Source organism: Salvelinus alpinus, chromosome 31, assembly GCF_045679555.1.
Source record: "Salvelinus alpinus chromosome 31, SLU_Salpinus.1, whole genome shotgun sequence".
NCBI lineage: Eukaryota > Metazoa > Chordata > Actinopteri > Salmoniformes > Salmonidae > Salvelinus > Salvelinus alpinus.
In genome coordinates, this window is record NC_092116.1 from 19303226 (window position 1) to 19329913 (window position 26688).

Consider the following 26688-nt stretch of genomic DNA (forward strand, 5'->3'; position numbering starts at 1 on the left):
AAAACAATGTCTATTGGGCTTCTGTTGTGGTCCTGGCTACAGTGTGTTGTCCTGGTTCACTTCCAGAGAGCACAGCAGCACACCACACGTTATAGCTCAGCTCACCACTAGGAGTCATATATCCCTCAATGTCACTAGGGGGTTAACACAACTAGACTGTTGTTTTGGTGTTGGAGAGTTATTTTTGTGTTGATTGTAGTATACATAGGTATAACACAATATACAGTGCGCCCCAAAAGTATTGGGACAGTGACAATGTTGTTGCTGTTTTGGTTCTGTCCTCCAGCACTTTGGAATTGAAATGATACAATGACTATGAGGTTAAAGTGCAACTGTCAGCTTTAATGTGTGGATATTTCCATTCATATCGGGTGAACCGTTCACCCCCCCTTCCCAAAATGCTAACCTCCTCTGTTATTGTAATGGGGAGAGGTTAGCATGTCTTGGAGGTATGATATTTGTGCGTCTGTAACTTTCTCACTCATCGTTATTCAAGATTCATTCAGGATTATCCATAACCATGGTCGCATCCACATTAATGTAGAAGTGTTTAGAAACATGTTATAAAGTATAATAATGTAGATTATGTAGGTAATATAGATGTAGGTAATGTATATAATGTGGGAAATGTAGGAACTCTGGATGTGGATAATGTAGGAAATGTAGATGTATATACGGTAGATAATGCAGATAATGTTGTGGTAAGTAGTGTAGATAATGTAGGCAATGTAGATGTACAGTAGATAATGTAACTAATTGTGTACGCTGAGGCTACAGTGTAAAGTGTGTTTAGTTTACGTCATTCTATTTTATAGAATGACGTAAATTATTTTTGACATTCACACTCTGATTATGAGTCAAGTTGGCTTGTCTCCAGTACTTGCCCATCTTTCACTGTCTGTCAAACAGAGATGACACATTCCACACCTTCATCCCAAGTTGGCCGAACTGCCTACCCAAAGAGCCCAATGCAACCTAAACTCCTTATACACACAGCCCATCCCACCACTAATACTGAGACTGGCTCTCTCGCACGCACGCACGCACACACACACACACACACACACACACACACACACACACACACACACTATCTCTGCCATGGAGAGGGCCCTTCCCTCCCCTGTATATAAGTGGATGCAGAGGGTCCCCATACAGAGAGCCAGAGCCAGTAGCAGCTTTTCTGTGTGAGAGAGACACACTCAGCCCACTGAGGAACAATTCTACCAGTCTACTGCAGCCTTCCCCTCTTCAACTTCTACAGAGGTGAGTTTAGTCTTCACTGGTCACTGCGAGCCCTTTAATTCGGCCCGTGTCTCCATCTCTCCATTTTGTTACATACTACAGCACCTTTACATTTTTTATAAACGCTAATAAAAGCAGATTTTAATGTGGGGACCTGGGGGCTTATGAAAGTCCTAAATGGAATGTTCCAGCATGAGAACAGAGTGCTGGTTTGAATTGTACTTTATTCCACACCGTGATCTGGTTCAGTTTATTCCACACCGTGATCTGGTTCAGTTTATTCCACACCGTGATCTGGTTCAGTTTATTCCACACCGTGATCTGGTTCAGAATCAGGATTATTTGATGCTTCTGCGTCTTTTTCCTTTACTTTGGCATTTGGTTGTAAAATGCTGTTAAACTATTAATGCAGGAGTCACGTTTGCACAAGTGTGTATTTTTATGTTAATGCATGTACACACCACACTACATACAACTGTATGGGGACATTTTTGTAGTGCAAAGGCATTGCGCAAAGTGGGAAAAATGATATAAAGCTAGTTATAATCTGACAGAATGACTACACTTGAAAAATGTCCTCAACAATGTGCTTCCTAAAGAGAAGACTTGATGTATTGCTTAGTTAAAACAATGTTTTAATAATCAGCTCCTTATAACGCACATTGTTGAAGAAAAGTTTAAAACTAAATCACAGTGCGAGATTATAATGAGGTTCACGGTATTTTTTGCACTTTGCACTATGAAAATGTAGCTCTATACAGTATATCTATTGTATAATCCATTGATTTATGGCTGAAAATAGTAATAACCTGCAGCATTTCCACAACAAATAGGCACAGTCCCAAAGAACATCTATAAAAACCTGTGGTGATGTTGTTTCTACAGAATGCACGTTTGTGTGCGCTCTAAAAAAAAACAATGCTGGGTTGTTTGGTTGACACAAATGCTGTTTGGTTGACATAAACCCCAAACCTGTCTCCTGGACCAGCACAGCACACGTCCATTACATAACGACTCCATTCTCAAATATGTGTTTGTGCCACAAAGCTGCATGACGTATGATGTGCCATACTTACATTTTATGAAAACAACCATTGTGTATTGAATTATTAAAACAGTGATACCACACTCTTGCATACTCGTTTCAATAAAACCCTCCTCCCTCCTCCCTCCCTATAATAAACAGGCTGTGAAAGTAAAGACACCCAGAGGGGATGGCTGGGTGAGGGGATATTTATCTTAGTGCTACTTTATCAAATCAAATGTTATTTGTCACATGCGCCGAATAGAGTAGACCTTACAGTGAAATGCTTACTTACAAGCCCTTAAGCCCTTAACCAACCATGCAGTTTTAAGAAAAAATACCTAAAAAAATAAGAAATAAAAGTAACAAATAATTAAAGAGCAGCAGTAAAATAACAATAGCGAGGCTATATGAAAGGGGGTACAGAGTCAATGTGCGGGGTGGCACCAGTTAGTAGAGGTAATTGAGGTAATATGTACATGTAGGTAGATTTATTAAAGTGACTATGCACAGATAATAACAGGGACTAGCAGCAGTGTAAAAGAGGTGGGGGCCAATACAAATAGTGTGGGTAGCCATTTGATTAGATGTTCAGGAGTCTTATGGCTTGGGGGCTTATGGCTTGGGGGTAGAAGCTGTTTAGAAGCCTCTTGGACCTAGACTTGGCGCTCCGGTACCACTTCCCGTGTGGTAGCAGAGAGAACAGTCTATGATTAGGGTGGCTGGAGTCATTGACAATTTTTAGGGTCTTCCTCTGACACCGCCTGGTATAGAGGTCCTAGATGGCAGGCAGCTTGGCCCCAGTGATGTACTGCGCCGTACGCACTACCCTCTATAGTGTCTTGCAGTCGGAGGCCGAGCAGTTGCCATACCAGGCAGTGATGCAACCACCAGGATGCTCTCGATGGTGCAGCTGTAGAACCTTTTGAGGATCTGAGGACCCATGACAAATCTTTTCAGTGTCTTGAGGGGGAATCGGTTTTGTCGTACCCTCTTCATGACTGTCTTGGTGTGCTTGGACCATGTTAGTTTATTGGTGATGTGGACACCAAGGAACTTGAAGCTCTCAACCTGCTCCACTACAGCCCCGTCGATGAGAATGGGGACGTGCTCGGTCATCCTTTTCCTGTCGTCCACAATCATCTCCTTAGTCTTGGTTACATTGAGGGATAGGTTGTTATTCTGGCACCACACGGCCAGGTCTCTGACCTCCTCCCTATAGGCTCGTCTCATTGTCGGTGATCAGGCTGACCACTGTTGTGTCATCGACAAACTTAATGATGGTGTTGGAGTCGTGCCTGGCTGTGCAGTCATGAGTGAAATGGGAGTACAGGAGGTGACTGAGCACGCACCCCTGAGGGGCCCCCGTGTTGAGGATCAGCGTGGTGGATGTGTTGTTACCTACCCTTACCACCTGGGGGGCAGCCTGTCAGGAAGTCTAGCATCCAGTTGCAGAGTGAGGTGTTTAGTCCCAGGGTCCTTAGCTTAGTGATGAGCTTTGAGGGCACTATGGTGTTAAACGCTGAGCTGTAGTCAACGAATAGCATTCTCACATAGGTGTTCCTTTTGTCCAGGTGTGAAAGCACAGTGTGGAGTGCAATAGAGATTGCATCATCTGTGGATGATCGACTTACAGTATGTGTCTAGAGACTTAATTTACTTCCATGGTTTTGATGTTAGTCCCTATTAGATGGAAGCTTGTGGCTCAAAGGAGTTTGAACTAATCCAACATTAGTAACTTTGCACCACTGCTTGTAGTTTATGATGGGTCTAATAGCTTGTTGTTTTATGACTGCTGGACCTGCTCTAAATGCAAAGCCTATTTCGTGAACTGCCGGGTTTAGACTTGGATACAGAGTATATAGTTTGTTAATTTATATTATAACCCCCTACTTACTATTACTATTATTACGTCCTACTTGTAAATCTGTTCCATAATATTACTTAATTTTACCACAAATACTGGTATATTTTTATTGGTACATAGTCTTTTTCACTACATGCCCAAATTATCAAAATGACCCACAGCAAATGGAATGTTTTTACTATTTTTTTAAAATGAATCCAACATGTTGATTCTAAACAAAGAAATGTGATGACATCACTTTTGTGACCCACCTTGATACAAAATCAGGGATGATTCAAGTTTAGAATTCCTTGATCGTTAACAACCATTTTTTCTCTTTAATTTGTTCAGTTGAACTGCACAGTTTAATGGCACTCAGAACAACACAACGCCAAAACAAACAACACACACAAAATGTTTGACTTTGCCAACCGCTTTTTGGAATTGAGCCCTCGTTTTCTTTGTACAGCACATAAATAAACAACAAGAAAATAAAAAACACAGGCTCCTCTCAGTGAAACCACAAACCATTTCATACCTAAGTTTGCTGATCTAGTCACTGATATGCAAATCATTTTTTTTATATATATACATGTGGCTTGTGTTAAAGTTTACGTGTGTCTCATCCAGCTCCGTACTCACGTTCACTACTGCTGCCATACCTCAATGTGAAACAGATGGTTGTCGAAACAGTTAATCCCTTAGCATCCACAGTACAACTGTCCTCTCAAAGGGTTAGCTGAATATGAATGGAGTTGTCAGTGATACGCTACCATCGATGGAATTCAGGACCGGTGTTCATTAAGCATCTCAGATTGCTGATCTGGGATCAGATCCCCTCCTGCCCATTTAATATTATTCTTTATGAACTTCTGAACTGTTCTGCGGTATCTTATAACATTATCACTATGTCTGTCTGTCTGCCCGTCTGCCTGCCTGTCTGCCTGTGTGTCTGCCCATATGTCTGTCTGCCTGTCTACCTGTCCTTCTGCCTGTCTGTCTGTCCGTCCATCTGAATGTGTCCCAGGCCTGTGAGGTGACATTTCAGCGCTAGTACCATGTCTAACCCGGAGCCCGCAGCCCAGCCACCACCCCAGGTGTCCCACCGCGGCCGCAGCGCCGCCCCCATCGCCAGCTCCAATGCAGAGGGGGAGGAGGTGCCTGAGTTCGATTCCTTCGGCATAATTGGACCCCGAGGACCTCCTCCACTCAGGGGTGAGGAGGAGAATGAGCTTGTGTGTGTGTGTATGTATGTGCGTACGTGTGTGTGTGTGAGGAGGATAAGGAGGCGCTGTGTGTGTGCCCCCTCAGATGTGTGCTGTTTTAAAACAAATACTATAGCCACCTAGCAATTTTATGAAGTTTGCTTTAGCTAACCCAGATAGATTCCCAATCTCCCAACCTCCTAACTAGCTAACAAGAAGACATTTCAGGCTATCAATCAAGTTGGAGTAGCTAGCTTGTTTAACTATCTTAGCTGGCATGCCTGTTGGCAAGGTTGGTAGACTTTAGAAAAGCAAGCAATAAATAAATATACTGAATAAGACTCACATTCCTTTCAATATTTTAGCAGAGATGCAGAAAATCCTTTTCTTTCTTATATATATTTTTAAAGAACCAGCAGTAAGAAGGACACAGAGAGCACAAGAGGTATGCATAGATATGCTGAAATATATACATATTTTTTACTTAAAATTAAGCATAACGATTATGGCTCTGGATTACAGGAAAAAGCTGTTTCAGGTGTTTGAAAAATGCAAAATAAAATTCTCAAATTTATGGATGGGGGGGGGGCATAGCCCCACTACGGACCACTTCGAACAATACTTCCCACTCTTAATGTGGGGTCTTAATTTGAGTAAATTTGCTACTGCAGGAAATTAATCCTGCAGCAACAGGAAATGTGAATTATGTGGATTATAAGTAATTGACATTTTGGAAATTACAAACTTTCAGAAGCCTTTTTAAATCTCAAATACACTTCAATCAAGTACAGGCTTAACTGAATGACAACAAAGATTGAATAGTTTGGGGTATGGCCTCATCTCCGAGGAATGCTCCTTGGAGCCAGATAATGATGACAGGTTGCCCTATGCTAGTGAATCAACATGAACACTCCCATATAAATACCTGCTATGCTTATGAGGTAACATTATAAACGCTACCACATTTGACATTTCCCGCATTGCATCCTGCATCTGTATGTTTCAACTGTATCCCATATAGCCATAAATTTAGGGCCCAGAGTTTTCCATGACCACCTAACTTGACCAGGAAAAACTCAGGGCCCAAGTTACGATGACAAAAGTCAGTAATTCCAGTCTTCAAGTCTCTCCTCTTTCCTTATACACTTATATATTCTCTCTTCCACCCTCCCCTCTCTCTCTCTCCTGCCCCCTTTCCCGCCCCCTCTCTCTCTCTCTCTCTCTCCCACCCCCCCTCTATCTCTCTCTCCCTTGCCATCTCTCTCTCTCTTTCTCCCGCCCCCTCTCTCTCTCTCTCTCGCCCCCCTCTCTCTCTTTCCCCCGCTCTCCCACCCCCTATCTCTCTCTTTTCCATCCCTTCTCTCTCTCTCTCCCGCCCCCCCCTCTCTCTCGCTCCTGCTCTCTCTCTCTCTCTCCCTCTCCCCTGCCCCCTCTCTTGCTCTCTCTCCCGCCCCCTCTCTCTCTCTCTCCTCCGCTCTCCCGCCTCCTCTCTCTCTCTCTCCCGCCCCCTCTATCTATCTCTCTCTCTCATCCGCTCCTCTCTCTCCCTCCCTCCCGCCCCCTCTCTCTCTCTCGCTCTCTCTCCTGCCCCCTCTCTCTCTCTTGCGCCCTTTCTCTCTCTCTCGCCCCCTCTCTCTCGCCCATCTCTCTCTCACTCTCCCTCTCTCGCTCCCTCCCTCCAGAGTTCTTGGACATCTGGGACGTGAACATGCTGCGGAGGCCAGATGAGGTCAATACGCCACAGCACAGCACACACCTGTATGCCAGTGACCACCTCATCGTCCGCAGGGGCCAGGAGTTCCAGCTCAAGGTGACCTTTGACCGTCCTTACAAACCCTCCGATGATCAGTTCGCTGTGGAGTTCGTTATTGGTGAGATAAATAAACCCCCACCTAAAACGCTTCCCAGAATCAAAAACATCTCACTCTGTATCCATAGTTACTAGTTTAGAAGCAGTTCAAAAGTAATGTCATGAAAGAAATGTACACTGTTAAATGCTCCTGCAGTTTTTAATCCAACAGCTTGAAACATAATTAAACTAAGGAGGGATTCAACAGTGTGCATGTCAGCAGCATACCACCCTGCATACCACTGCCTGCTTGCTTCTGAAGCTAAGCAGGGTTGGTCCTGGTCAGTCCCTGGATGGGAGACCAGATGCTGCTGGAAGTGGTGTTGGAGGGCCAGTAGGAGGCACTCTTTTCTCTGGTCTAAACAAAGATCCCAATGCCCCAGGGCAGTGATTGGGGACACTGCTCTGTGTAGGGTGCCGTCTTTCGGATGGGACGTTAAACGGGTGTCCTGACTCTCTGAGGTCATTAAAGATCCCATGGCACTTATCGTAAGAGTAGGGGTGTTAACCCCGGTGTCCTGGCTAAATTCCCAATCTGGCCCTCAACCATCACGGTCACCTAATAATCCCCAGTGTACAATTGGCTCATTCATCCCCCTCCTCTCCCCTGTAACTATTCCCCAGGTCGTTGCTGCAAATGAGAACGTGTTCTCAGTCAACTTACCTGGTAAAATAACGGTAAAAAATAAATAAAAAAAAAAAAAATAAGTAGTACTGTATCTATCTTTCTTTCTTGAATCAGTGGTTAGGTCTACCATAGCTCTAGTCCAGGGTTGACTGACCGTAGCTCTAGTCCAGGGTGTTACCACAGCTATAGTCCAGGGTTTACAGTAGCTCTAGTCCAGGGTGTTACCGTAGCTCTAGTCCAGGGTGTTACTATAGCTTTTGTCCAAGGTATTACATAGCTCTAGTCCAGGGTAATACCATAACTCTAGTCCAGGGTGTTACCGTATCTCTAGTCCAGGGTGTTACTATGTCTCTAGTACCACATCTCTAGTCCAGGGTGTTACCATAGCTTAATGCGAAGGCTCGGTGTAAGGTGAAGTTGCTGATCTGGGGTCAGTTTTGCATTCTCCCCACTAATGGTTAAAGGTCCAAAGCAGCCATTTGTATCTCAATATCAAATCATTTCTGGGTAACAATGAAGTACCATACTATGATTGTTTTCAATTAAAATGCAAAAAAAAAATAATAATTGCTTCTCAGCAAAGAGTAATTTCTCAAACAAGAATTTTGCTAGAACTGTCTGGGAGTGGTCTGAGTGGGGAGGGGAAAACTGAAAATGAGCTGTTATTGGTAGAGAGGTTTGGAACTCTCTTTCTTATTGGTCTATTAACTCATTTACCACCTGGTGATGCTACCATGGAAGGCCAAAACCCCATCCCAGCAAAACAGGCAGAAATTTCAAACATTTTCAAACAGCTCTTACACTAAAAGGACATTATCATAATTTTCACAATGTCACAGTATTATTCCAACCTCATAGCATGGAAATACATATAATACACAATCAAATCTAGTTTTTGACTGCATTGGGCCTTTAAGGTAACGATTGGGGAAGGGGGAGCTGATCCTAGATGTAACTTCACCCCCGGAGTGGAAGTCTCAGTGTTAGCAAGCTAGCAAGACATGTCATTCCTCTTGTTCCACCAATCCACCAGGGGGCAGTCCCCAGTTCAGTAAGGGCACCTACATCCCTGTGTCTGTGGCCAAGGACCGCCAGAGCCCGTGGGCCGGCCGGGTGGTGGACAGCACCGACAATGTAGTCACAGTGGGCATCACCCCCGCGCCAGACTGCATTGTGGGAAAGTGGCGCACGTACGTGGCGGTGGTGACGCCCTACGGAATCCGCAGGACCAGGAGGGACGAGAGTCGAGACCTCTACGTCCTCTTCAACGCCTGGGCAACAGGTCTGTGATCGACACTGACTGATGACAGCTACCCCATTAGTCTGGTCCCACATCAGTTGTTTGTGCTGATTGATTAATTGATTGATTGATCAAGCTACCTCTATCTTGTTTAAAAACATACAGTTGAAGTCGGAAGATTACATACATCTTACCCAAATACATTTAAACTCAGTTTTTCACAATTCCTGACATTTAATCCTAGTAAAAATTCCCTGTCTTAGGTCATTTAGGATCACCACTTTATTTTAAGAATGTGAAATGTCAGAATAATAGTAGAAAGAATGATTTATGTCAGCTTTTATTTCTTTCATCACCTTCCCAGTGGGTCAGAAGTTTATGTACACTCAATTAGTATTTGGTAGCATTGCCTTTAAATGTTTAACTTGGGTCAAATGTTTCGGGTAGCCTTCCACAAGCTTCCCACAATAAGTTGGGTGAATTTTGGCCCATTCCTCCTGACAGAGCTGGGCTTTGTGATGGCCACTCCAATACCTTGACTTTGTTTTCCTTAAGCCATTTTGCCACAACTTTGGAAGTATGCTTGGGGCCATTGTCCATTTGGAAGACCCATTTGCGACCAAGCTTTAACTCCCTGACTGATGTCTTGAGATGTTGCTTCAATAGATCCACATAATTTTCTTACCTCATGATGCCATCTATTTTGTGAAGTGCACCAGTCCCTCCTGCAGCAAAGCATCCCCACAACATGATGCTGCCACCCCCGTACTTCATGGTTGGGATGTTGTTCTTCAGCTTACAAGCCTCCCCCTTTTTCCTCCAAACATAATGATGGTCATTATGGCCAAACAGTTCTATTTTTGTTTCATCAGACCAGAGGACATTTCTCCAAAAAGTACGACCTTTGTCACCGTGTGCAGTGGCAAACCATAGTCTGGCTTTTTTTATGGCGGTTTTGGAGCAGTGGCTTCTTCCTTGCTGAGCGGCCTTTCGGGTTATGTCGATATAGGACTAATTTTACGGTTTCCTCTAGCATCTTCACAAGGTCCTTTGCTGTTGTTCTGGGATTGATTCGCATTTTTCGCACCAAAGTACATTAATCTCCAAGAGACAGAACGCATCTCCTTCCTGAGCGGTATGACGGCTGCGTGGTCCCATGGTGTTTATACTTGCATACTATTGTTTGTACAGATGAACGTGGTACCTTCAGGCACTTGGAAATTGCTCCCAAGGATGAACCAGACTTGTGGAGGTCTACAAAAAAAGTTCTGAGGTCTTGGCTGATTTCTTCTGATTGTCCCATGATGTCAAGCAAAGAGGCACTGAGTTTGAAGGTAGGTATTGAAAGACATCCAAAGGTACACCTCCAATTGACTCAAATGATGTCAATTAGCCTATCAGAAGCTTCTAAAGCTATGACATAATTTTCTGGAATTTTGCCAGCTGTTTAAAGGCACAGTCAACTTAGTGTATGTAAACTTCTGACCCACTGGAATTGTGATACAGTGAATTATAAGTGAAATAATCTGTCTGTAACAATTGTTGGAAAAATTACTTCTGTCATGCACAAGGTAGATGTCCTAACCGACTTGCCAAAACGATAGTTTGTTAACAAGAAATTTGTGGAGTGTTGAAAAACAAGTTTTAATGACTCTAACCTAAGTGTATGTAAACTTCTGACTTCAACTGTACATTCTGAACATAGAATGGAATTCAAAATTCTAACGTTCTGTTTTCCTTCCATCAGGTGATTCTGTGTTCCTGGATGATGATGATAGGGAGGAGTGTGTTCTCAACGAGGTGGGGGTCATCTACCACGGGGCATATGACGACATTTCTGAGCGGCCCTGGAACTTTGGTCAGGTACAAATCATTTGACATTGTTTGGACAATCATTTCAAAACACAATTTCATAGTGTATGTCTGTTAATAAAGCCCAAGAGGCCATGCTGTGTTGTGGATATAGTCACAGATAAATGGGGTTAGTTGGCCTGACATGCAACAGAGATTTTCCACACATGTTCCACACAAGATGTTTTCCACGCATGTATTAATTTGAATACAAAGACTGACCATAAAACCCTCATATGCATTTTTACAAGTTAATCCTCAATTTTCAACGTTGCTTGTTGCAGTTTGACTATGGGGTGCTGGATGCCTGTCTGTTCATCATGGATAAAGCTGCCATGCCCATCACCAACCGGGACGACGCCATCAAAGTAGCCCGGAAGGCCTCCGCCATGGTGAGGGTTACGTGGTTACCACCAGTCAATACAATACAGAGAATCCATTCACATAACATTCTTACAACCTTTTCACTTAGTACATTTATAAGTAAAACTCAATGGAGAAATTAAAAAGACATATTAGAAGACAGATTTGTACAGAACAGAGATTTGTACGGAAGACAGATTTGTACAGAAGAGAGATTTTACAGAAGACAGATTTGTACAGAACAGAGATTTTACAGGAGACAGATTTGTACAGAACATAGATTTTACAGGAGACAGATTTGTACAGAAGAGAGATTTGTACAGAAGAGAGATTTTACAGAAGAGAGATTTTACAGAAGACAGATTTGAACAGAAGACAGATTTGTACAGAAGACAGATTTGTACAGAAGAGAGATTTTACAGAAGACAGATTTGTACAGAAGAGAGATTTTACAGAAGACAGATTTGTACAGAAGACAGATTTGTACAGAAGAGAGATTTGTACAGAAGAGAGATTTTACAGAAGACAGATTTGTACAGAAGAGAGATTTGTACGGAAGACAGATTTGTACTTACAACTCAATGTAGGCATGTAAAAGGCTGCAGTTGCATCCAAAATGCCACTCTTAGCATATAGTGCACTACTTTTGACATGGCCCATAAGGCTCTGGTCAAACTAATGCACTATAAAGGGAATTGGGTGCCATTTCAGACTCAAACTACAGCATATTTACCTCTCTTTCTCCCAGCTGAACTCTCATGATGACGATGGGGTGCTGGTGGGGAACTGGAGCGGTGATTACACCTACGGAGTGGCACCCACCTCCTGGACAGGAAGCACTGAGATCCTCCTCAACTACTCCAGCAGCAAGACACCCGTCTGCTACGCCCAGTGCTGGGTCTATGCTGCCGTCTTCAACACCTGTGAGACTCGCAACACTACCGTTCAACCCTTAGTCCAGTGTTTTCCAAGACATTCATACTAAGGTTTCCTGGTCCTGGGGACCCAAAGGGGTGCACATTTTTGTTTTTGCAACTAGCACTAATACACCTGATTATAATCAAAGGCTTGATGATGAGATGATTAGTGGAATCAGCTGTTTTAGTACTAGATCAAAAACTAAAATGTCACCCCTTTGGGTCCCCAGGACCAGGATTGAGAGACATTGCCTTAGTATGAATGGCTATACCACCCATTATTAGAGAATGAAGAGTGTTAGACTAGGGGTGGGTGGGGTTCAGTAGTAGTCTATGGTTTGGATTAACAATCTGCTGCTGTTTAGTTTATTGTAACAAACAGAATTTAAATAATTTATTCCCCTCTTTGATGTGCAGAATTCCTTATATTTCTTTGTATTTTCTGATGAAATCATTTCCCTTCCCTTCCCCCTCCCCAGTCCTGCGCTGTCTGGGCATCCCCGCCAGGGTTGTCACCAACTTCTACTCTGCCCACGACAACGACGGCAACCTGAAGACTGATGTTATCCTGGATGAGAACGGCAGAATTGACAAGCACCGCACCAAAGACTCCATCTGGTAGAACTGATTCAGAGTGACAGACGATAAATGAAATCATTTGACAATCAGTGTTAGTGAATGTAACATCATATTTTGTGTAAAAATGGATAGTTTGGGAAATAATCTTGATTTTTAATGCTGGTAACCCGTTGTATAAATGCAATAATACACTTGAGGCCATGTGTTATGACATTTTATCATGGCTGTGGTGGTCTAGCCGCTGCTTTTGCAACAGCTAATGAGGATCCTAATAAAATAACAAATACCACTCGGCTTCGCCTCGTGGTTATGACCACTTCAGAGCCATGATAAAATGTCATAACACATGGCCTCATGTATTATTGCTTAAGTAGTTCATTACCACGTTTCTGCACCGAACTAGCTTGAATATTTGCTTAATGAACATTACAACTCCCTTCAGCCAGCGTCCCACATAGTTCAACTTTATTTTTTTTGTGAACTATTGTAATGTAACCCTCCCAAAAAACAAAATTTTGGTGAATCGCTCAGCACTACTTAATTTGGTAGAACTGATTCAGTGACAGACAATGTTGAAATCACCTTCTGATTTGAATTGACCATTTAAAAACACAATTCATCCACGAGTGTGCATACACTGCATTTAAAGAGTACGTACACTGCATTTAAAGAGTACATAAACTGCATATAAAGAGTACATACACTGCATTTAAAGAGTACATACACTGCATTTAAAATCATTGGATGTTACAGTGAAATGAAGGGATGGTTATGTTGCCATAGGAACTACCATTGCTGGAACGAGTGCTACATGAGCAGGCCAGACCTTCCTCAAGGGTTTGGGGGCTGGCAGGCTGTGGATGCTACACCCCAGGAGACCAGCGATGGTGAGGTGTTCCTACGCACACGTTTACACGCAATTGCACCCACGTGCCCACACACACATTCACATGCACGCACACACACATGCGCCTGTACACTTTTACTGAACTTGCTGACCATGTTATACAGTTGCTACATTTTGTTAGCTAATTTAAGAGGTAGTAACTATGTTATACTGTATTAATACTTATTTGTAATAAAATACCTAATGTGTCTTTCTATAGGGATGTACAGGTGTGGTCCTGCATCTGTCCAGGCCATCAAACACGGACAGATCTGCTTCCCGTTCGACGCACCATTCGTGTTTGCCGAGGTAAAGACTACAACGATGAGCCACCCTAGTGGAGCAGGGCACTAACTGCACAGGACAGTATACAAAATGTTACAACCCCTACTGGCCACTTACCAAGAAAGCTAATTTAAAGTTTGAATCAGTGAACTCTTCGTCTAACAGTGAATATGCAGTACCTATACATATTTGGGGGTTATTACTATGGTAATAAATATGGTAATATATAAATGGTAATACATATGGTTATATATATGGTAATACATATGGTTATATATATATGGTAATACATATGGTTATATATATGGTAAGGCATATGGTAATATATATGGTAATACATATGGTTATATATATGGTAATACATATGGTTATATATATGGTAATACATATGGTTATATATATGGTAATACATATGGTTATATATATGGTAATACATATGGTTATATATATGGTAATACATATGGTAATATTCAGTGCATTCAAAAAGTATTCAGACCCCTTGACTTTTTCCACATTTTGTTACGTTACAGCTGTATTCTAAACTGGATTAAATTTTTTTTTTTCTCTCATCAATCTACACACACTACCCCATAATGGGCAAATGTATAAAAAAGCAACAACTGAAATATTACATTTGCATAAGTATTCAGACCCATTACTCAATACTTAGTTGAAGCACCTTTGGCAGAGATTACAGCCTTGAGTCTTCTTGGGTATGACACTACAAGCTTAGCACACCTGTATTTGGGGAGTTTCTCACATTCTTCTCTGCAGATCCTCTCAAGCTCTGTCAGGTTGGATGGTGAGGCCTCTGGCTGGGCCACTCAAGGACATTCAGAGACTTGTCCCGAAGCCACTCCTGCGTTGTCTTGGCTGTGTGCTTAGGGTCGTTGTCCTGTTGGAAGGTGAACTTTTGCCCCAGTCTGAGGTCCTGAGCAAGTTTTCATCAAGGATCTCTCTGTACTTTGCTCCGTTCATCTTTCCCTTGATCCTGTCTCCCAGTCCCTACCGTTTGAATTTAGATTTTTTTATTTAACCTTTATTTAACTAGGGAAGTCGGTTAAGAACAAATTCTTATTTTACAATGATGGGCTACCCCGGCCAAACCTTCCCCTAACCCGGATGACGCTGGGCCAATTGTGCACCACCCCACAGCATGATGCTGCCACCACCATGCTTCACCGTAGGGATGGTGTCATGTTTCCTCCAGACGTGACACTTGGCATTCAGGCCAAATAGTTCAATCTTGGTTTCATCAGACCAGAGAATCTTGTTTCTCATGGTCTGAGAGTCCTTTAGGTGCCATTTGACAAACTCCAAGTGGACTGTCATGTGCCTTTTACTGAGGAGTGGCTTTCGTCTGGCCATTCTACCATAAGGCCTGATTGGTGGAGTGTTGCAGAAATGGTTGTCCTTCTGGAAGGTTCTCCCATCTCCACAGAGGAACTCTGGAGCTCTGTCAGAGTGACCATCGGGAGTTTGGCCGGGTGGCCAGATCTAGGGAGAGTCTTGGTGGTTCCAAACTTCTTCCATTTAAGAATGATGGAGGCCACTGTGTTCTTGGGGACCTTCAATGCTGCAGAAATGTTTTGGTTCCCTTCCCCAGATCTGTGCCTCGATACAATCCTGTCTCAGAGCTCTAAGGAAAATTCCTTTTACCTCATGGCTTGGTTTTTACTCTGACACGAACTGTCAAATGTGGGACCTTATATAAACAGGTGTGTGCCTTTCCAAATCATGTCCAATCAGTTGAATTTACCACAGGTGGACTCTCTCAAAAGTTGTAGAAACATCTCAAGGATAATGGATGGAAACAAGATGCACCTGAGCTCAATTTCGAGTCTCATAGCAAAGGGTCTGAATACTTATGTACGTACATGTGATATTTCAGTTTCTTGTTTTGTGTCAAAAAAATCTAAAACCTGTCATTATGGGGTATTCTGTGTAGATTGTTGAGGGGATTTTTTCAAATACATTTTAGAATAAGGCTGTAACATAACAAAATGTGGAAAAAGGGAAGGGGTCTGAATACTTTCCGAATGCACTTTATATTACCATATATTACAATAATGACCAAATATATGACCAAATATATGACTAAGTGACTAATGACTGGTTTTACATGATGAACGTGTTCCATTCTTCCTGTTCTGTAGGTGAACAGTGATGTGGTGTTCTACTCACGGAACCCCAGAGACGGAACCCTGGAGCCGGTCAAGGTCAACAGCAGCCATGTTGGCAGGATGGTGGTGACCAAAGTGCCCGGCCAGGACGCTCGCCGTGACATCACTGATCAGTACAAGTTCCCTGAGGGTAGGAGAGGAGGGGTGGAGGGATGGAGGGAGAGTCACAGAGCAAACACTTAAAGGGCCGGTTTCCCAGACACAGATTAAGCCTAGTCCTGGACTAAAAGGCATGCTCGATGGAGAGTCTCCATTGGAAGTGTTTTAAAGTTCAGAACTAGGCTTTGTCTGGGTCCGGGATACCGGCGCAAAAAGTGTCAGTCTTTGTCAGTTCCTGCTTACTCCAGTGTCATAAAAAGTATTAACACCCCGCCATATCTGAATTTTCATCACGTGGATCTTACCCCTGTCATGGTTCATTTCTTTACTATCAAATGAGGCGAGACAAACTTATCACACAAGTCAGAGTTATACTTAAACCAAATCTTTATTCACTTATTAATAAGGGAGCAGGTCAATATAACACACACATACTGTATAAAGTGAATTGATTGAGTGCTATACGTTACCGATGGCTGGTCGACGAATCACCCTCAGATGATTCGTTGAGAGCCCAGAGACAAAAGTACAAAGGTCTTTTATAGCCAAGATACACCCCCTTCAGTCTACATGACGAACAACAGATGTATGGAATAGGTCACACAGTTAAGATTTGTATGAAAGATACTGAAAGATCTCTCCCTGTTACCTTATTGAACAGAAACATTAAATCATGATCTGGAATGCGGTATCACCCAAAGACATCGTAAATCTTCCAGACTCCCCTCCTCAGTAGAACACACACAGATGAGTGTTCTAACAACCCCTTATTCTGTTGCATAAAACAACCATTTGATGCAATAACAGCATTATAACATACTATTGTAATTCCTGTGCTGACACCCCCTAAAGAAGGTAACAAAATGGAAAAAGGGGTTTTGCCTCTTTGTAAATTGGGTACCAACACTAGAAACTTCTGAGAGAGACCTTATAATCTCTCCCTCTCGCCACATCAACAGGTAGTCCCGAGGAGCGCACGGTGCTGGAGAAGGCGGAGGAGTACGGCTGTCATCGTGAGAAGGCCACCCCTCCGGAGGCTGACGTGGAGCTGGACATGCCCCTGATGGAGGTGAGGGTGGGGGATGACTTTGAGCTGAAGCTGGAGTTCAACAACACGAGTGACCAGGCGCGTACCGTGGACGTGTACGTCAGTGGCAACGTGGTGTATTACACTGGAGTCACCAGCTCTGAGTTCCTCTTCAAGACACCTAGAGTGATTCTGGATCCCAAGAAAGGTAGGCGGGTTGAGGGAGGAGGGGCTGAGGAGGGTGTGTGTGTATGTCCGTATGTGTAAGGGGTGCATGTAAGATCAATATTCTCTACTAGCAGCAAGCTAGTTGCTCTACAATATTTCTTAAGCAGGAGACCCAGAAAATACATGAAAATGAAAATAAAACTCAAGGAGACAAAGCATATCCTAAGTCATCCCTGTGTGTTTTCCCAGCTGAGAAGCAGGTGATGGAGGTGCGTTCCCAGGACTACATGAAAAAGCTGGTGGAGCAGGCCAACCTCCACTTCATTGCCACCGGGAAGGTCAAGGAGACCGGCCAGATCATCACCAGCATGAGGGTCGTCACCCTACACACCCCCAAACTCTCTGTAGAGGTAGGTCATATAATGCTACATACCCCAAACTCTATGTAGAGGTAGGTCATATAATGCTACATACCCCAAACTCTGTAGAGGTAGGTCATATAATGCTACATACCTCAAACTCTATGTAGAGGTAGGTAATATAATACTATATACCCCAAACTCTCTCTAGGAGGTAGGTCATATAATGCTACATACCCCAAACTCTGTAGAGGTAGGTCATATAATACTACATACCCCAAACTCTCTCTCGGAGGTAGGTCATATAATGTTACATACCCCAAACTCTGTAGAGGTAGGTCATATAATGCTACATACCCCAAACTCTCTCTAGGAGGTAGGTCATATAATGCTACATACCCCAAACTCTGTAGAGGTAGGTCATATAATACTACATACCCCAAACTCTCTCTCGGAGGTAGGTCATATAATGTTACATACCCCAAACTCTCTCTAGGAGGTAGGTCATATAATGCTACATACCCCAAACTCTCTCTCGGAGGTAGATCATATAATGCTACATACCTCAAACTCTCTCTCGGAGGTAGGTCATATAATGTTACATACCCCAAACTCTCTCTAGGAGGTAGGTCATATAATGTTACATACCCCAAACTCTCTCTAGGAGGTAGGTCATATAATGTTACATACCTCAAACTCTGTAAAGGTAGGTCATATAATGCTACATACCCCAAACTCTGTAGAGGTAGGTCATATAATGCTACATACCCCAAACTCTATGTAGAGGTAGGTCATATAATGCTACATACCCCAAACTCTCTGTAGAGGTAGGTCATATAATGCTACATACCTCAAACTCTGTAGAGGTAGGTCATATAATGCTACATACCCCAAACTCTATGTAGAGGTAGGTCATATAATGCTACATACCCCAAACTCTCCGTAGAGGTAGGTCATATAATGCTACATACGTCAAACTCTCCATCCAACCAATGTTCAACCATTAATTTATATTGGATTAAATGAAATTACATTCAATTAAAAAGCGTATTAATCCACATAGGGGGACATTTTTGCGGACACTCATCTGAGGCTGAGAATTTTTTGTTGAACATGTGACCTGACCATGTGGTGACCTGACCATGTGACCTGACCATTTGATCATGTGACCTGACCATGTGACCTGACCTGGTTTGATGGACTTTTTCCTGGTCTGGTCACCTGGTGGTAACTTTGTGAACATCGTGGAAAGCACAAAATGAATCAATTTGTACTGTATATAAAGTACACTGGATTTTACAAATATGCTGCATTTCTCGATCCTAGCTGGATCTTCACGGCTAGGGTCAGGACCGTTCTAAACTGTCATCCTCCTCCCTGTAGGTGTCTGGTCTGGCCAAGGTGAGTGAGGAGATGATGGTGACCGTGGAGTTCACAAACCCATTCAAGTTTAACCTGGAGGATGTGTATGTTCGTGTGGAGGGGCCAGGAGTCATGCCACCCAAGTATAAACATTACAGGTGAGCAGTGTGTGTGTGTGTGTGTGTGTGTGTGTGTGTGTGTGTGTGTGTGTGTGTGTGTGTGTGTGTGTGTGTGTGTGTGTGTGTGTGTGTGTGTGTGTGTGTGTGTGTGTGTGTGTGTGTGTGTGTGTGTGTGTGTGTGTGTGTGTGTGTGTGTGTGTGTGTATATCAAATCAAACTTTATTTGTTACATGTGCTGAATACAACAAGTGTAGACCTTACCGTGAAATGCTTACTTACAAGCTCTTAACCAACAGTGCAGATCAAGAAGAGTTAAGAAAATATTTACCAAATAAATAAAAGTAAAACATTATAAAAAGTAACACAATAACATAACAATAACGAGGGTATATACAGAGGGTACCGGTACCGAATCAGTGTGGGGGTACAGGTTAGTTAAGGTAATTTGTACATGTAGGTAGGGGTGAAGTGACTATGCATAGATAATAAACAGCAAGTAGTAGCAGTGTACAACACAAATGGAGGAGGGGGGTCAATGTAATAGTCTGGTAGCCATTTGATGAATTGTTCAGCAGTCTTATGGCTTGGGGGTAGAAACTGTTAAGGAGCCTTTTGGTCTTAGACTTGGCGCTCCGCTACCGCTTGCTGTGTGGTAGCAGAGAAAACAGTCTATGTCTTGGGTGACTGGAGTCTCACAATTTTATGGGCTTTCCTCTGACACCGCCTATTATATACACTACCGTTCAAAAGTTTGGGGTCACTTAGAAATGTCCTTGTTTTTGAAAGAAAAGCAAAAAAAAGATCCATTAAAAGAACATCAAATTGATCAGAAATACAGTGTAGACATTGTTAATGTTGCAAATAACTATTGTAGCTGGAAACTGCAGATTTTTTATGGAATATCTACATAGGTGTACAGAGGCCCATTATCCGCAACCATCATTCCTGTGTTCCAATGGCACGTTGTGTTAGCTAATCCAAGTTTATCATTTTACAAGGTTAATTGATCATTAGAAAACCCTTTTGCAATTATGTTAGCACAGCTGAAAACTGTTGTCCTGATTAAAGAAGCAATAAAATTGGCCTTCTTTAGACTAGTTGAGTATCTGGAGCATCAGTGTTTGTGGGTTCGATTACAGGCTCAAAATGGCCAAAAACAGAGACCTTTCATCTGAAACTCGTCAGTCTATTCTTGTTCTGAGAATTGAAGGCTATTCCATGCGAGAAATCGCCAAGAAACTGAAGAACTCGTACAGCGCTGTGTACTACTCCCTTCACAGAACAGCGCAAACTGGCTCTAACCAGAATAGAAAGAGCAGTGGGAGGCCCCGGTGCACAGCTGAGCAAGAGGACAAGTACATTAGAGTGTCTAGTTTGAGAAACAGATGCCTCACAAGTCCTCAATTGGCAGCTTCATTAAATAGTACCAGCAAAACACCAGTCTCAACGTCAACAGTGAAGAGGCGACTCCGGGATGCTGGCCTTCTAGGCAGAGTTGCAAAGAAAAAGCCATATCTCAGACTGGCCAATAAAAATAAAAGATTAAGATGGGCAAAATAACACAGACACTGGACAGAGGACCTCTGCCTAGAAGGCCAGCATCCCGGAGTCGCCTCTTCACTGTTGACGTTGAGGCTTAGCCCCAGTGATGTACTGAGCCGCACGCACTACCCTCTGTAGCATTTTACGGTCAGATGCTGAGCAGTTGCCATACCAGGCGTTGATGCATGGATCTGGGGACCCATGCCAAATCTTTTCAGTCTCGTGAGGGGAAAAAGGTTTTGTTGTGCCCTCTTCGCGATTGTCTTGGTGTGTTTGGACCATGATAGTTTGTTGGTGACACAAACTAGTTCGTTGACACCGAGGAACTTGAAACTCTTGACCCGCTCCACTACAGCCCCGTTGATGATAATGGGGGCCTGTTGGGCCACCTTTTCCTGTAGTCCACGATCAGCTCCTTCGTCTTGCTCACATTGAGGGAGAGGTTGTTGTCCTGGCACTACACTGCCAGTTCTCTGACCTTCTCCCTATAGGCTGTCTCATCGTTGTCGGTGATCAGGCCTACCACTGTTGTGTCATCAGCAAACTTAATGATGGTGTTGGAGTCGTGTTTGACCACGCAGTCGTGGGTGAACAGGGAGAACAGGAGGGTACTAAGCACACACCCCTGAGGGGCCCCAGTGTTGAGGATCAGTGTGGCAGATGTGTTGTTGCCTACCCTTACCACCTGGAGGCAGCCCATCAGGAAGTCCAGGATCCAGTTGCAACGGGAGGTGTTTAGTCCCAGGGTCCTTAGCTTACGTGTGTGTGGGTGTGTGTGTGTATGTGTGAACTTGTGTGGGATTGCACTCATGTACTGTATGTATGTTTCTATTCCAGTCTGATCTCCGCAGGCTCGTCCCTGACGTGGACGGAGGGTTTCACCCCCCGTAGGGCGGGGCCAACTAAGCTGATGGCCAGTCTGGACTGTGCTGCCCTCAGACAGGTGTACGGACAGGCCCAACTCACCGTCAAGCCCTGAGCAATACAGGAGACAACACGTCTACAGCCCTGTTACAGCCTTGTTACAGCCCAACTAGCAACAGTTTAGAGATGAGGGGCTCTATTCAATCCGCATCGCGGAAATTCAGCTTTACTGCGTGATTCAAATTTAAAGGCAATGTTCCCCCTTTAGCGGAGTCTGCAATCACGTTAAACGCTGCATATGTCGGCTCAATCGGAAATGACCTTATCGTGGAATCTATATCGCTTCAGCAATACAGATTGAATAGAGCTGATCATGTAGAGCTGACAATGATCATGTAGCTTCACAAAATATATATTTTTTCTAACTATGCAACATTTAGTGTAGTTCAATGCAGTTGTTTTGTTTTCATATGACTTCTATAGCCTACAAGTAAAAGACAACTACATCATACATGTAGCTACTGTAACCCAGCTACCAACAGTTTAGAGATTGGGTTGCTTTGTTGTTAAATATTAATCAATGCATCTATGATCATGTTCTTTCACAAAATAGAACTACAGTATGTAATGTAATGACGTTAAGGACAAGTTAAGTGTCATTGTTTTGTTTTTACTTTTGACTTCTAGCACAACATTTTTTATATCACCTAAATAAAAGAATACACAATGGTTTGGAAATATTCTGTGCACTTATATTTGTAAAACAGTGATGTACACATGCAAATGATGCAACAAAGTGATCCATCATAGTATAAAGTGCAGTTTTATGATGGGAGGCAAAGTGAAAGATCCTTTACAAACTCTAGAAAAACTCTGTTAACAATAGCTGGAGGGAGGCCCTTTCCATCATTCTGGATCAACTCAGTGATTAATAATTTTATGACATGAAGTTTCATGTGCCAGTAACTCCAAAAGGAAAGCGGAACAATGCTACAAGAAAGGAAGTAACAGAGTGGATGATTGAATTGTGTGGCAGTAACTCAGTAGACCAGGCATAGGCTCTTATGGAGAAGATACCATACAATGATGAGGTGATTCAAGTACTGTTGACGCCTTTCCTGATAGAAAGTATAATTTGATAACTTTAGTCATGAACACAAGCTATATGTTTGAAAGAGACATCGAGTTTAAATAGGAATAATTTTTCCACATTCACAATCCATGGTGGACAATTACCGTAAAACTTAAATTACTAGCCCGGGCATTTATTTGAAGTTTTACGGTACAAATTTAGTGTATTATTCCCCTCTACAAGATGATGACCATTTTGTGTAAATGTTTTAATGCTCACCCTGAAGTGTTCTGGGTATGAATGATGAACACAGGCTATAATTACTTTTCAGTAAGGGTGAATTTTATTTGATATTGTCACGGCTCTCGTCGGAATGAGGATCGGACCAAAGCGCAGCGTGGTAAGTGTTCATGATATATTATTTCTCAAAAAACACTCGAACAAAATAACAAAGTGAAAAAACGAAACAGTTCTGTCAGGTGCAGACACTCAACAGAAACTAACTACTCACAAAACACAGGTGGGAAAAAGGCTGCCTAAGTATGATTCCCAATCAGAGACAACGATAGACAGCTGTCTCTGATTGGGAAGCACACTCGGCCAAAAACAAAGAAATAGAAAACAAAGAAATAAATAACCTAGAATGCCCACCCTAGTGACAGTACCCCCCCCCCCCCCCAAAGGTGCGGACTCCGGCCGCAAAACCTGACTCTAAAGGGGAGGGTCCGGGTGGGCATCTCTTCACGACGGCGGCTCCGGTGCGGGACGTAGACCCCCCTCCGCCCGCAGATCCCTCCGCTTTGGTGGCGGCCCTGCATGGACCTTCACAAGAGGAACCGGACTGCCGATCGTCTCTGGAGGCTCCCGACCGGGGACCGTCGCCGGAGGCACCGGACTCACCAGGCTGGGGAGACACACTGTAGGCCTGGTGCGTGGAGCAGGCACAGGACTCACCAGGCTGGGGAGACACACAGGAGGCCTGGTCCGTGGAGCAGGCACAGGACTCCCCAGGCTGGGGAGACACACAGGAGGCCTGGTCCGTGGAGCAGGCACAGGACTCACCGGGCTGGAGAGACACACTGGAGGCCTGGTTCGTGGAGCAGGCACAGGACTCACCGGGCTGGAGAGACACACTGGAGGCGTGGTTCGGGGAGCAAGCACAACCTGTCCTGGCTGGATACCCACTTCAATCCAGCAAGTGCAGGGCACCAGCACAGGACGCACTGTGCTGTGAAAGCACACTGAAGGTCTGGAGCTTAGAGCTTAGAGCCTGGCTGAATCACCACTTTAGCCCGGCACGTTCGAGGCGCTGGATCGGACCAAAGCACAGCGTGGTAAGTGTTCATGATATTTTATTTCTCAAAAAACACTCGAACAAAATAACAAAGTGAAAAACCGAAACAGTTCTGTCAGGTGCAGACACTAAACAGAAACTAACTACCCACAAAACTCAGGTGGAAAACAGGCTGCATAAGTATGATTCCCAATCAGAGACAACGATAGACAGCTGCCTCTGATTGGGAACCATACCCGGCCAACAAAGAAATAGAAAACTAGAATGTCCACCCAAATCACACCCTGACCTAACCAAATAGAGAAATAAACAGGCTCTCTAAGGTCAGGGTGTGACATTTTTGTTTTTTCACCCCCCCCCCAACCCAAAGACATAACAACAACCGAACATTAACAGAAAAAAAGTCCTCACATTTTCAATAATAAAAAGAAATAAGCAATTATAATTGAAGAACATTGTTAGGTATGCATGAATGGCTGAAAGGGAGTCAGGCGCAGGAGAGCAGATATTGGGTAGCAAAACAGAGCCTTTTATTTGGCGAACCAAAAACACACGGCACAACAAACACGAAATACAATAAAGGTTGACATAACCCAGCACAACCAGCCTAACGTGCGCATACATGAAACAATAAACAATCCCACACAAAGACATGGGGGGGAACAGAGGGTTAAATACACAACAAGTGATTGAGGGGATTGAAACCAGGTGTGAGGAAAACAAAACAAAACAAATGGAAAATGAAAAGTGGATCGATGATGGCTAGAAGACCGGCGACGCCGACCGCCGAGCACCGCCCGAACAAGGAGAGGACCCGACTTCGGCGAAAGTCGTGACAAACATGCAGATTACGCTACTGACTATAGTCAATGTTCACATAAAAAAAATACAGAATATACAGATTTATAGTTCCAATGCTTCTACAATATCACCGGTTTGCTAAAATGCGAAAAACAGATCCCAAATATAATGAAACTCTGGGGCTTTCTTTTTCACTATATAAGTAAATTTTTCAAGAGCCAGGCTTGATGTCATTTAAAAAAAAGCAATGACCAAGTGAGGGTGACTGACATAGTTCCAGTGGAGGGCAATTGAATGTCTAGCTTCCACAGGCAATGATACAAGGTGCCTAGATGCATGTTACATTTAACACACAGGTCTGGGATATTAGAGTCAAATTTATAACTGGGGTAAAATATGTTCTCATTAACCAATTGTATTCCACCAATCTCAGGCGGGTGTTTATTGTCTGTATCTGAGCTCTAGAGCATCATACCCCAGTCCTCTGCTGAAATATCTTGTATCCACTGAAGTCTTTTACTATCGGAGTTGTCTTTAAGAGTAGCTACCATTTTCCCATATAGTGATGTAATTTGTCCTCTCCCATAACACATTAACAGAGAAAAATAAAGCCTCTCAATAAGTAAGTAATTAAACATTTTTTTTTATGTAAATAAATATTCCCTTTAGTTCTTCAAACGACATGAGCCCTCTTCTACGCTATAAGCTTGGCACACCTGTATTTAGGGAGTTTCACTAGGTTCACTATAAAAAAGAATACATTTATTACATATATATGTTCCCATTATAAGTATATTTCCAATAGTTTTTATTTAATACAACCATGTCTTCCCAATACATATACATAGCTTGTGGCCACTGTATTGGTTGGTAAAAATGCAAAGTCACTGTCCCACACCAGTTCAGATCTGTGTCACTTGGAAATTATTAACCGATGTACCTGTCTAATAGCATTGACTAGATTCTATGTGGCCCCAGACAGTCTGGTCTATGTTAGTTCAGCTTAGCTTATTCACATATATACTTCTTAGTTCTAGCTACTGCAAGGGGAGTGAACAAAGGTAGAAGGAAGGGAACATCTTCCTAAAATGAAACACAGCCAACACCTGAATGGAACACTGAGGAAATAATAATAATAATACATTACATACTTTGTTTACATATTTTGGTAATGGTTGACCTCAAACAAACTTTGAACAAAAGGTGTTTGATGTTTAAGAGGGCCATTAGTTAACATTACACTAATGGGACAATTTATTGCTCATTGTGTCATACTGGATCTCTGAAATGATACATTTTCATAGTGTTTACTCTTTATAAACATTTAACTCAATAGGTTAATACATTTTAATGTACTGTAGATATTTTGAAAATGTTCCATGCAACATCTTCCAGGATTTAATCTCAAGGGTATTTAATCTCAACAGCTATAAACAAAATTTCATCACACAACTCTAACCATTCTGTTTGGTTTTATGACTGTCATACAATCAAGGTCAGTGTTACTGTATGACATGTCATGTAGTTATGGTGAACTACAGAGAGAACACGAGACAATGGCTGTGTTTCATTCCAGGAAGATGTTCCCTCCCCTGTGCTCTCAATTACTCCTCTTCACAGACTGGATATGTGAAAACAATATGGCAGGTTGTCTCAGATCTGTGAAGGGGAGTGAAGAACGAGGGCAGAGGGAAGGGAACATCTTCCTGGAATGAAATGCAGCCAATACCTGCATGGAAGACTACATACTTTGTTACATACTTCGGTACGGGTTGAGTTAAATAAACTCTAATCGAAAGGCTGTATGATGTCTAAGAGGACCATTCCAAGGGAAAATGTAACAAAAATACAGTACCAGTCAAAAGTTTGGACACACCTTA

The 26688-nt window shown here is 43.0% G+C and overlaps 1 protein-coding gene across 2 annotated transcripts; it reads left to right on the top strand.

The window, feature by feature from the left end:
• The first annotated feature begins 1165 nt into the window (after nucleotides 1–1165).
• Nucleotides 1166–22367, top strand: LOC139561711 (coagulation factor XIII A chain-like). Of its 2 annotated transcripts, XM_071378970.1 has the most exons (15): nucleotides 1166–1266; nucleotides 5143–5330; nucleotides 7003–7191; nucleotides 8831–9079; nucleotides 10785–10900; nucleotides 11173–11280; nucleotides 12000–12174; nucleotides 12648–12786; nucleotides 13531–13634; nucleotides 13854–13942; nucleotides 16075–16231; nucleotides 17160–17435; nucleotides 17645–17805; nucleotides 19138–19274; nucleotides 21615–22367. In XM_071378970.1, exons 2-15 carry the CDS (start codon nucleotides 5174–5176, stop codon nucleotides 21754–21756), a joined length of 2199 nt encoding a protein of 732 aa, XP_071235071.1. In that variant the 5' UTR covers nucleotides 1166–1266; nucleotides 5143–5173; the 3' UTR covers nucleotides 21757–22367. The 2 variants fall into 2 exon arrangements, with proteins under 2 accessions (XP_071235071.1, XP_071235072.1); XM_071378971.1 differs by lacking the exon at nucleotides 1166–1266 and having other exon boundaries at nucleotides 4931–5330.
• The last annotated feature ends 4321 nt before the right edge of the window (nucleotides 22368–26688 follow it).

Excerpts from the sequence above, each read along its gene's own strand:
- LOC139561711 (XM_071378970.1), top strand. The coding sequence starts at position 5,174 with ATGTCTAACCCGGAGCCCGCAGCCCAGCCACCACCCCAGGTGTCCCAC. Across the intron at positions 11,281-11,999 it reads CCCGGAAGGCCTCCGCCATG|CTGAACTCTCATGATGACGA; the intron begins GTGAGGGTTACG and ends TCTTTCTCCCAG. Across the intron at positions 12,787-13,530 it reads CGCACCAAAGACTCCATCTG|GAACTACCATTGCTGGAACG; the intron begins GTAGAACTGATT and ends ATGTTGCCATAG.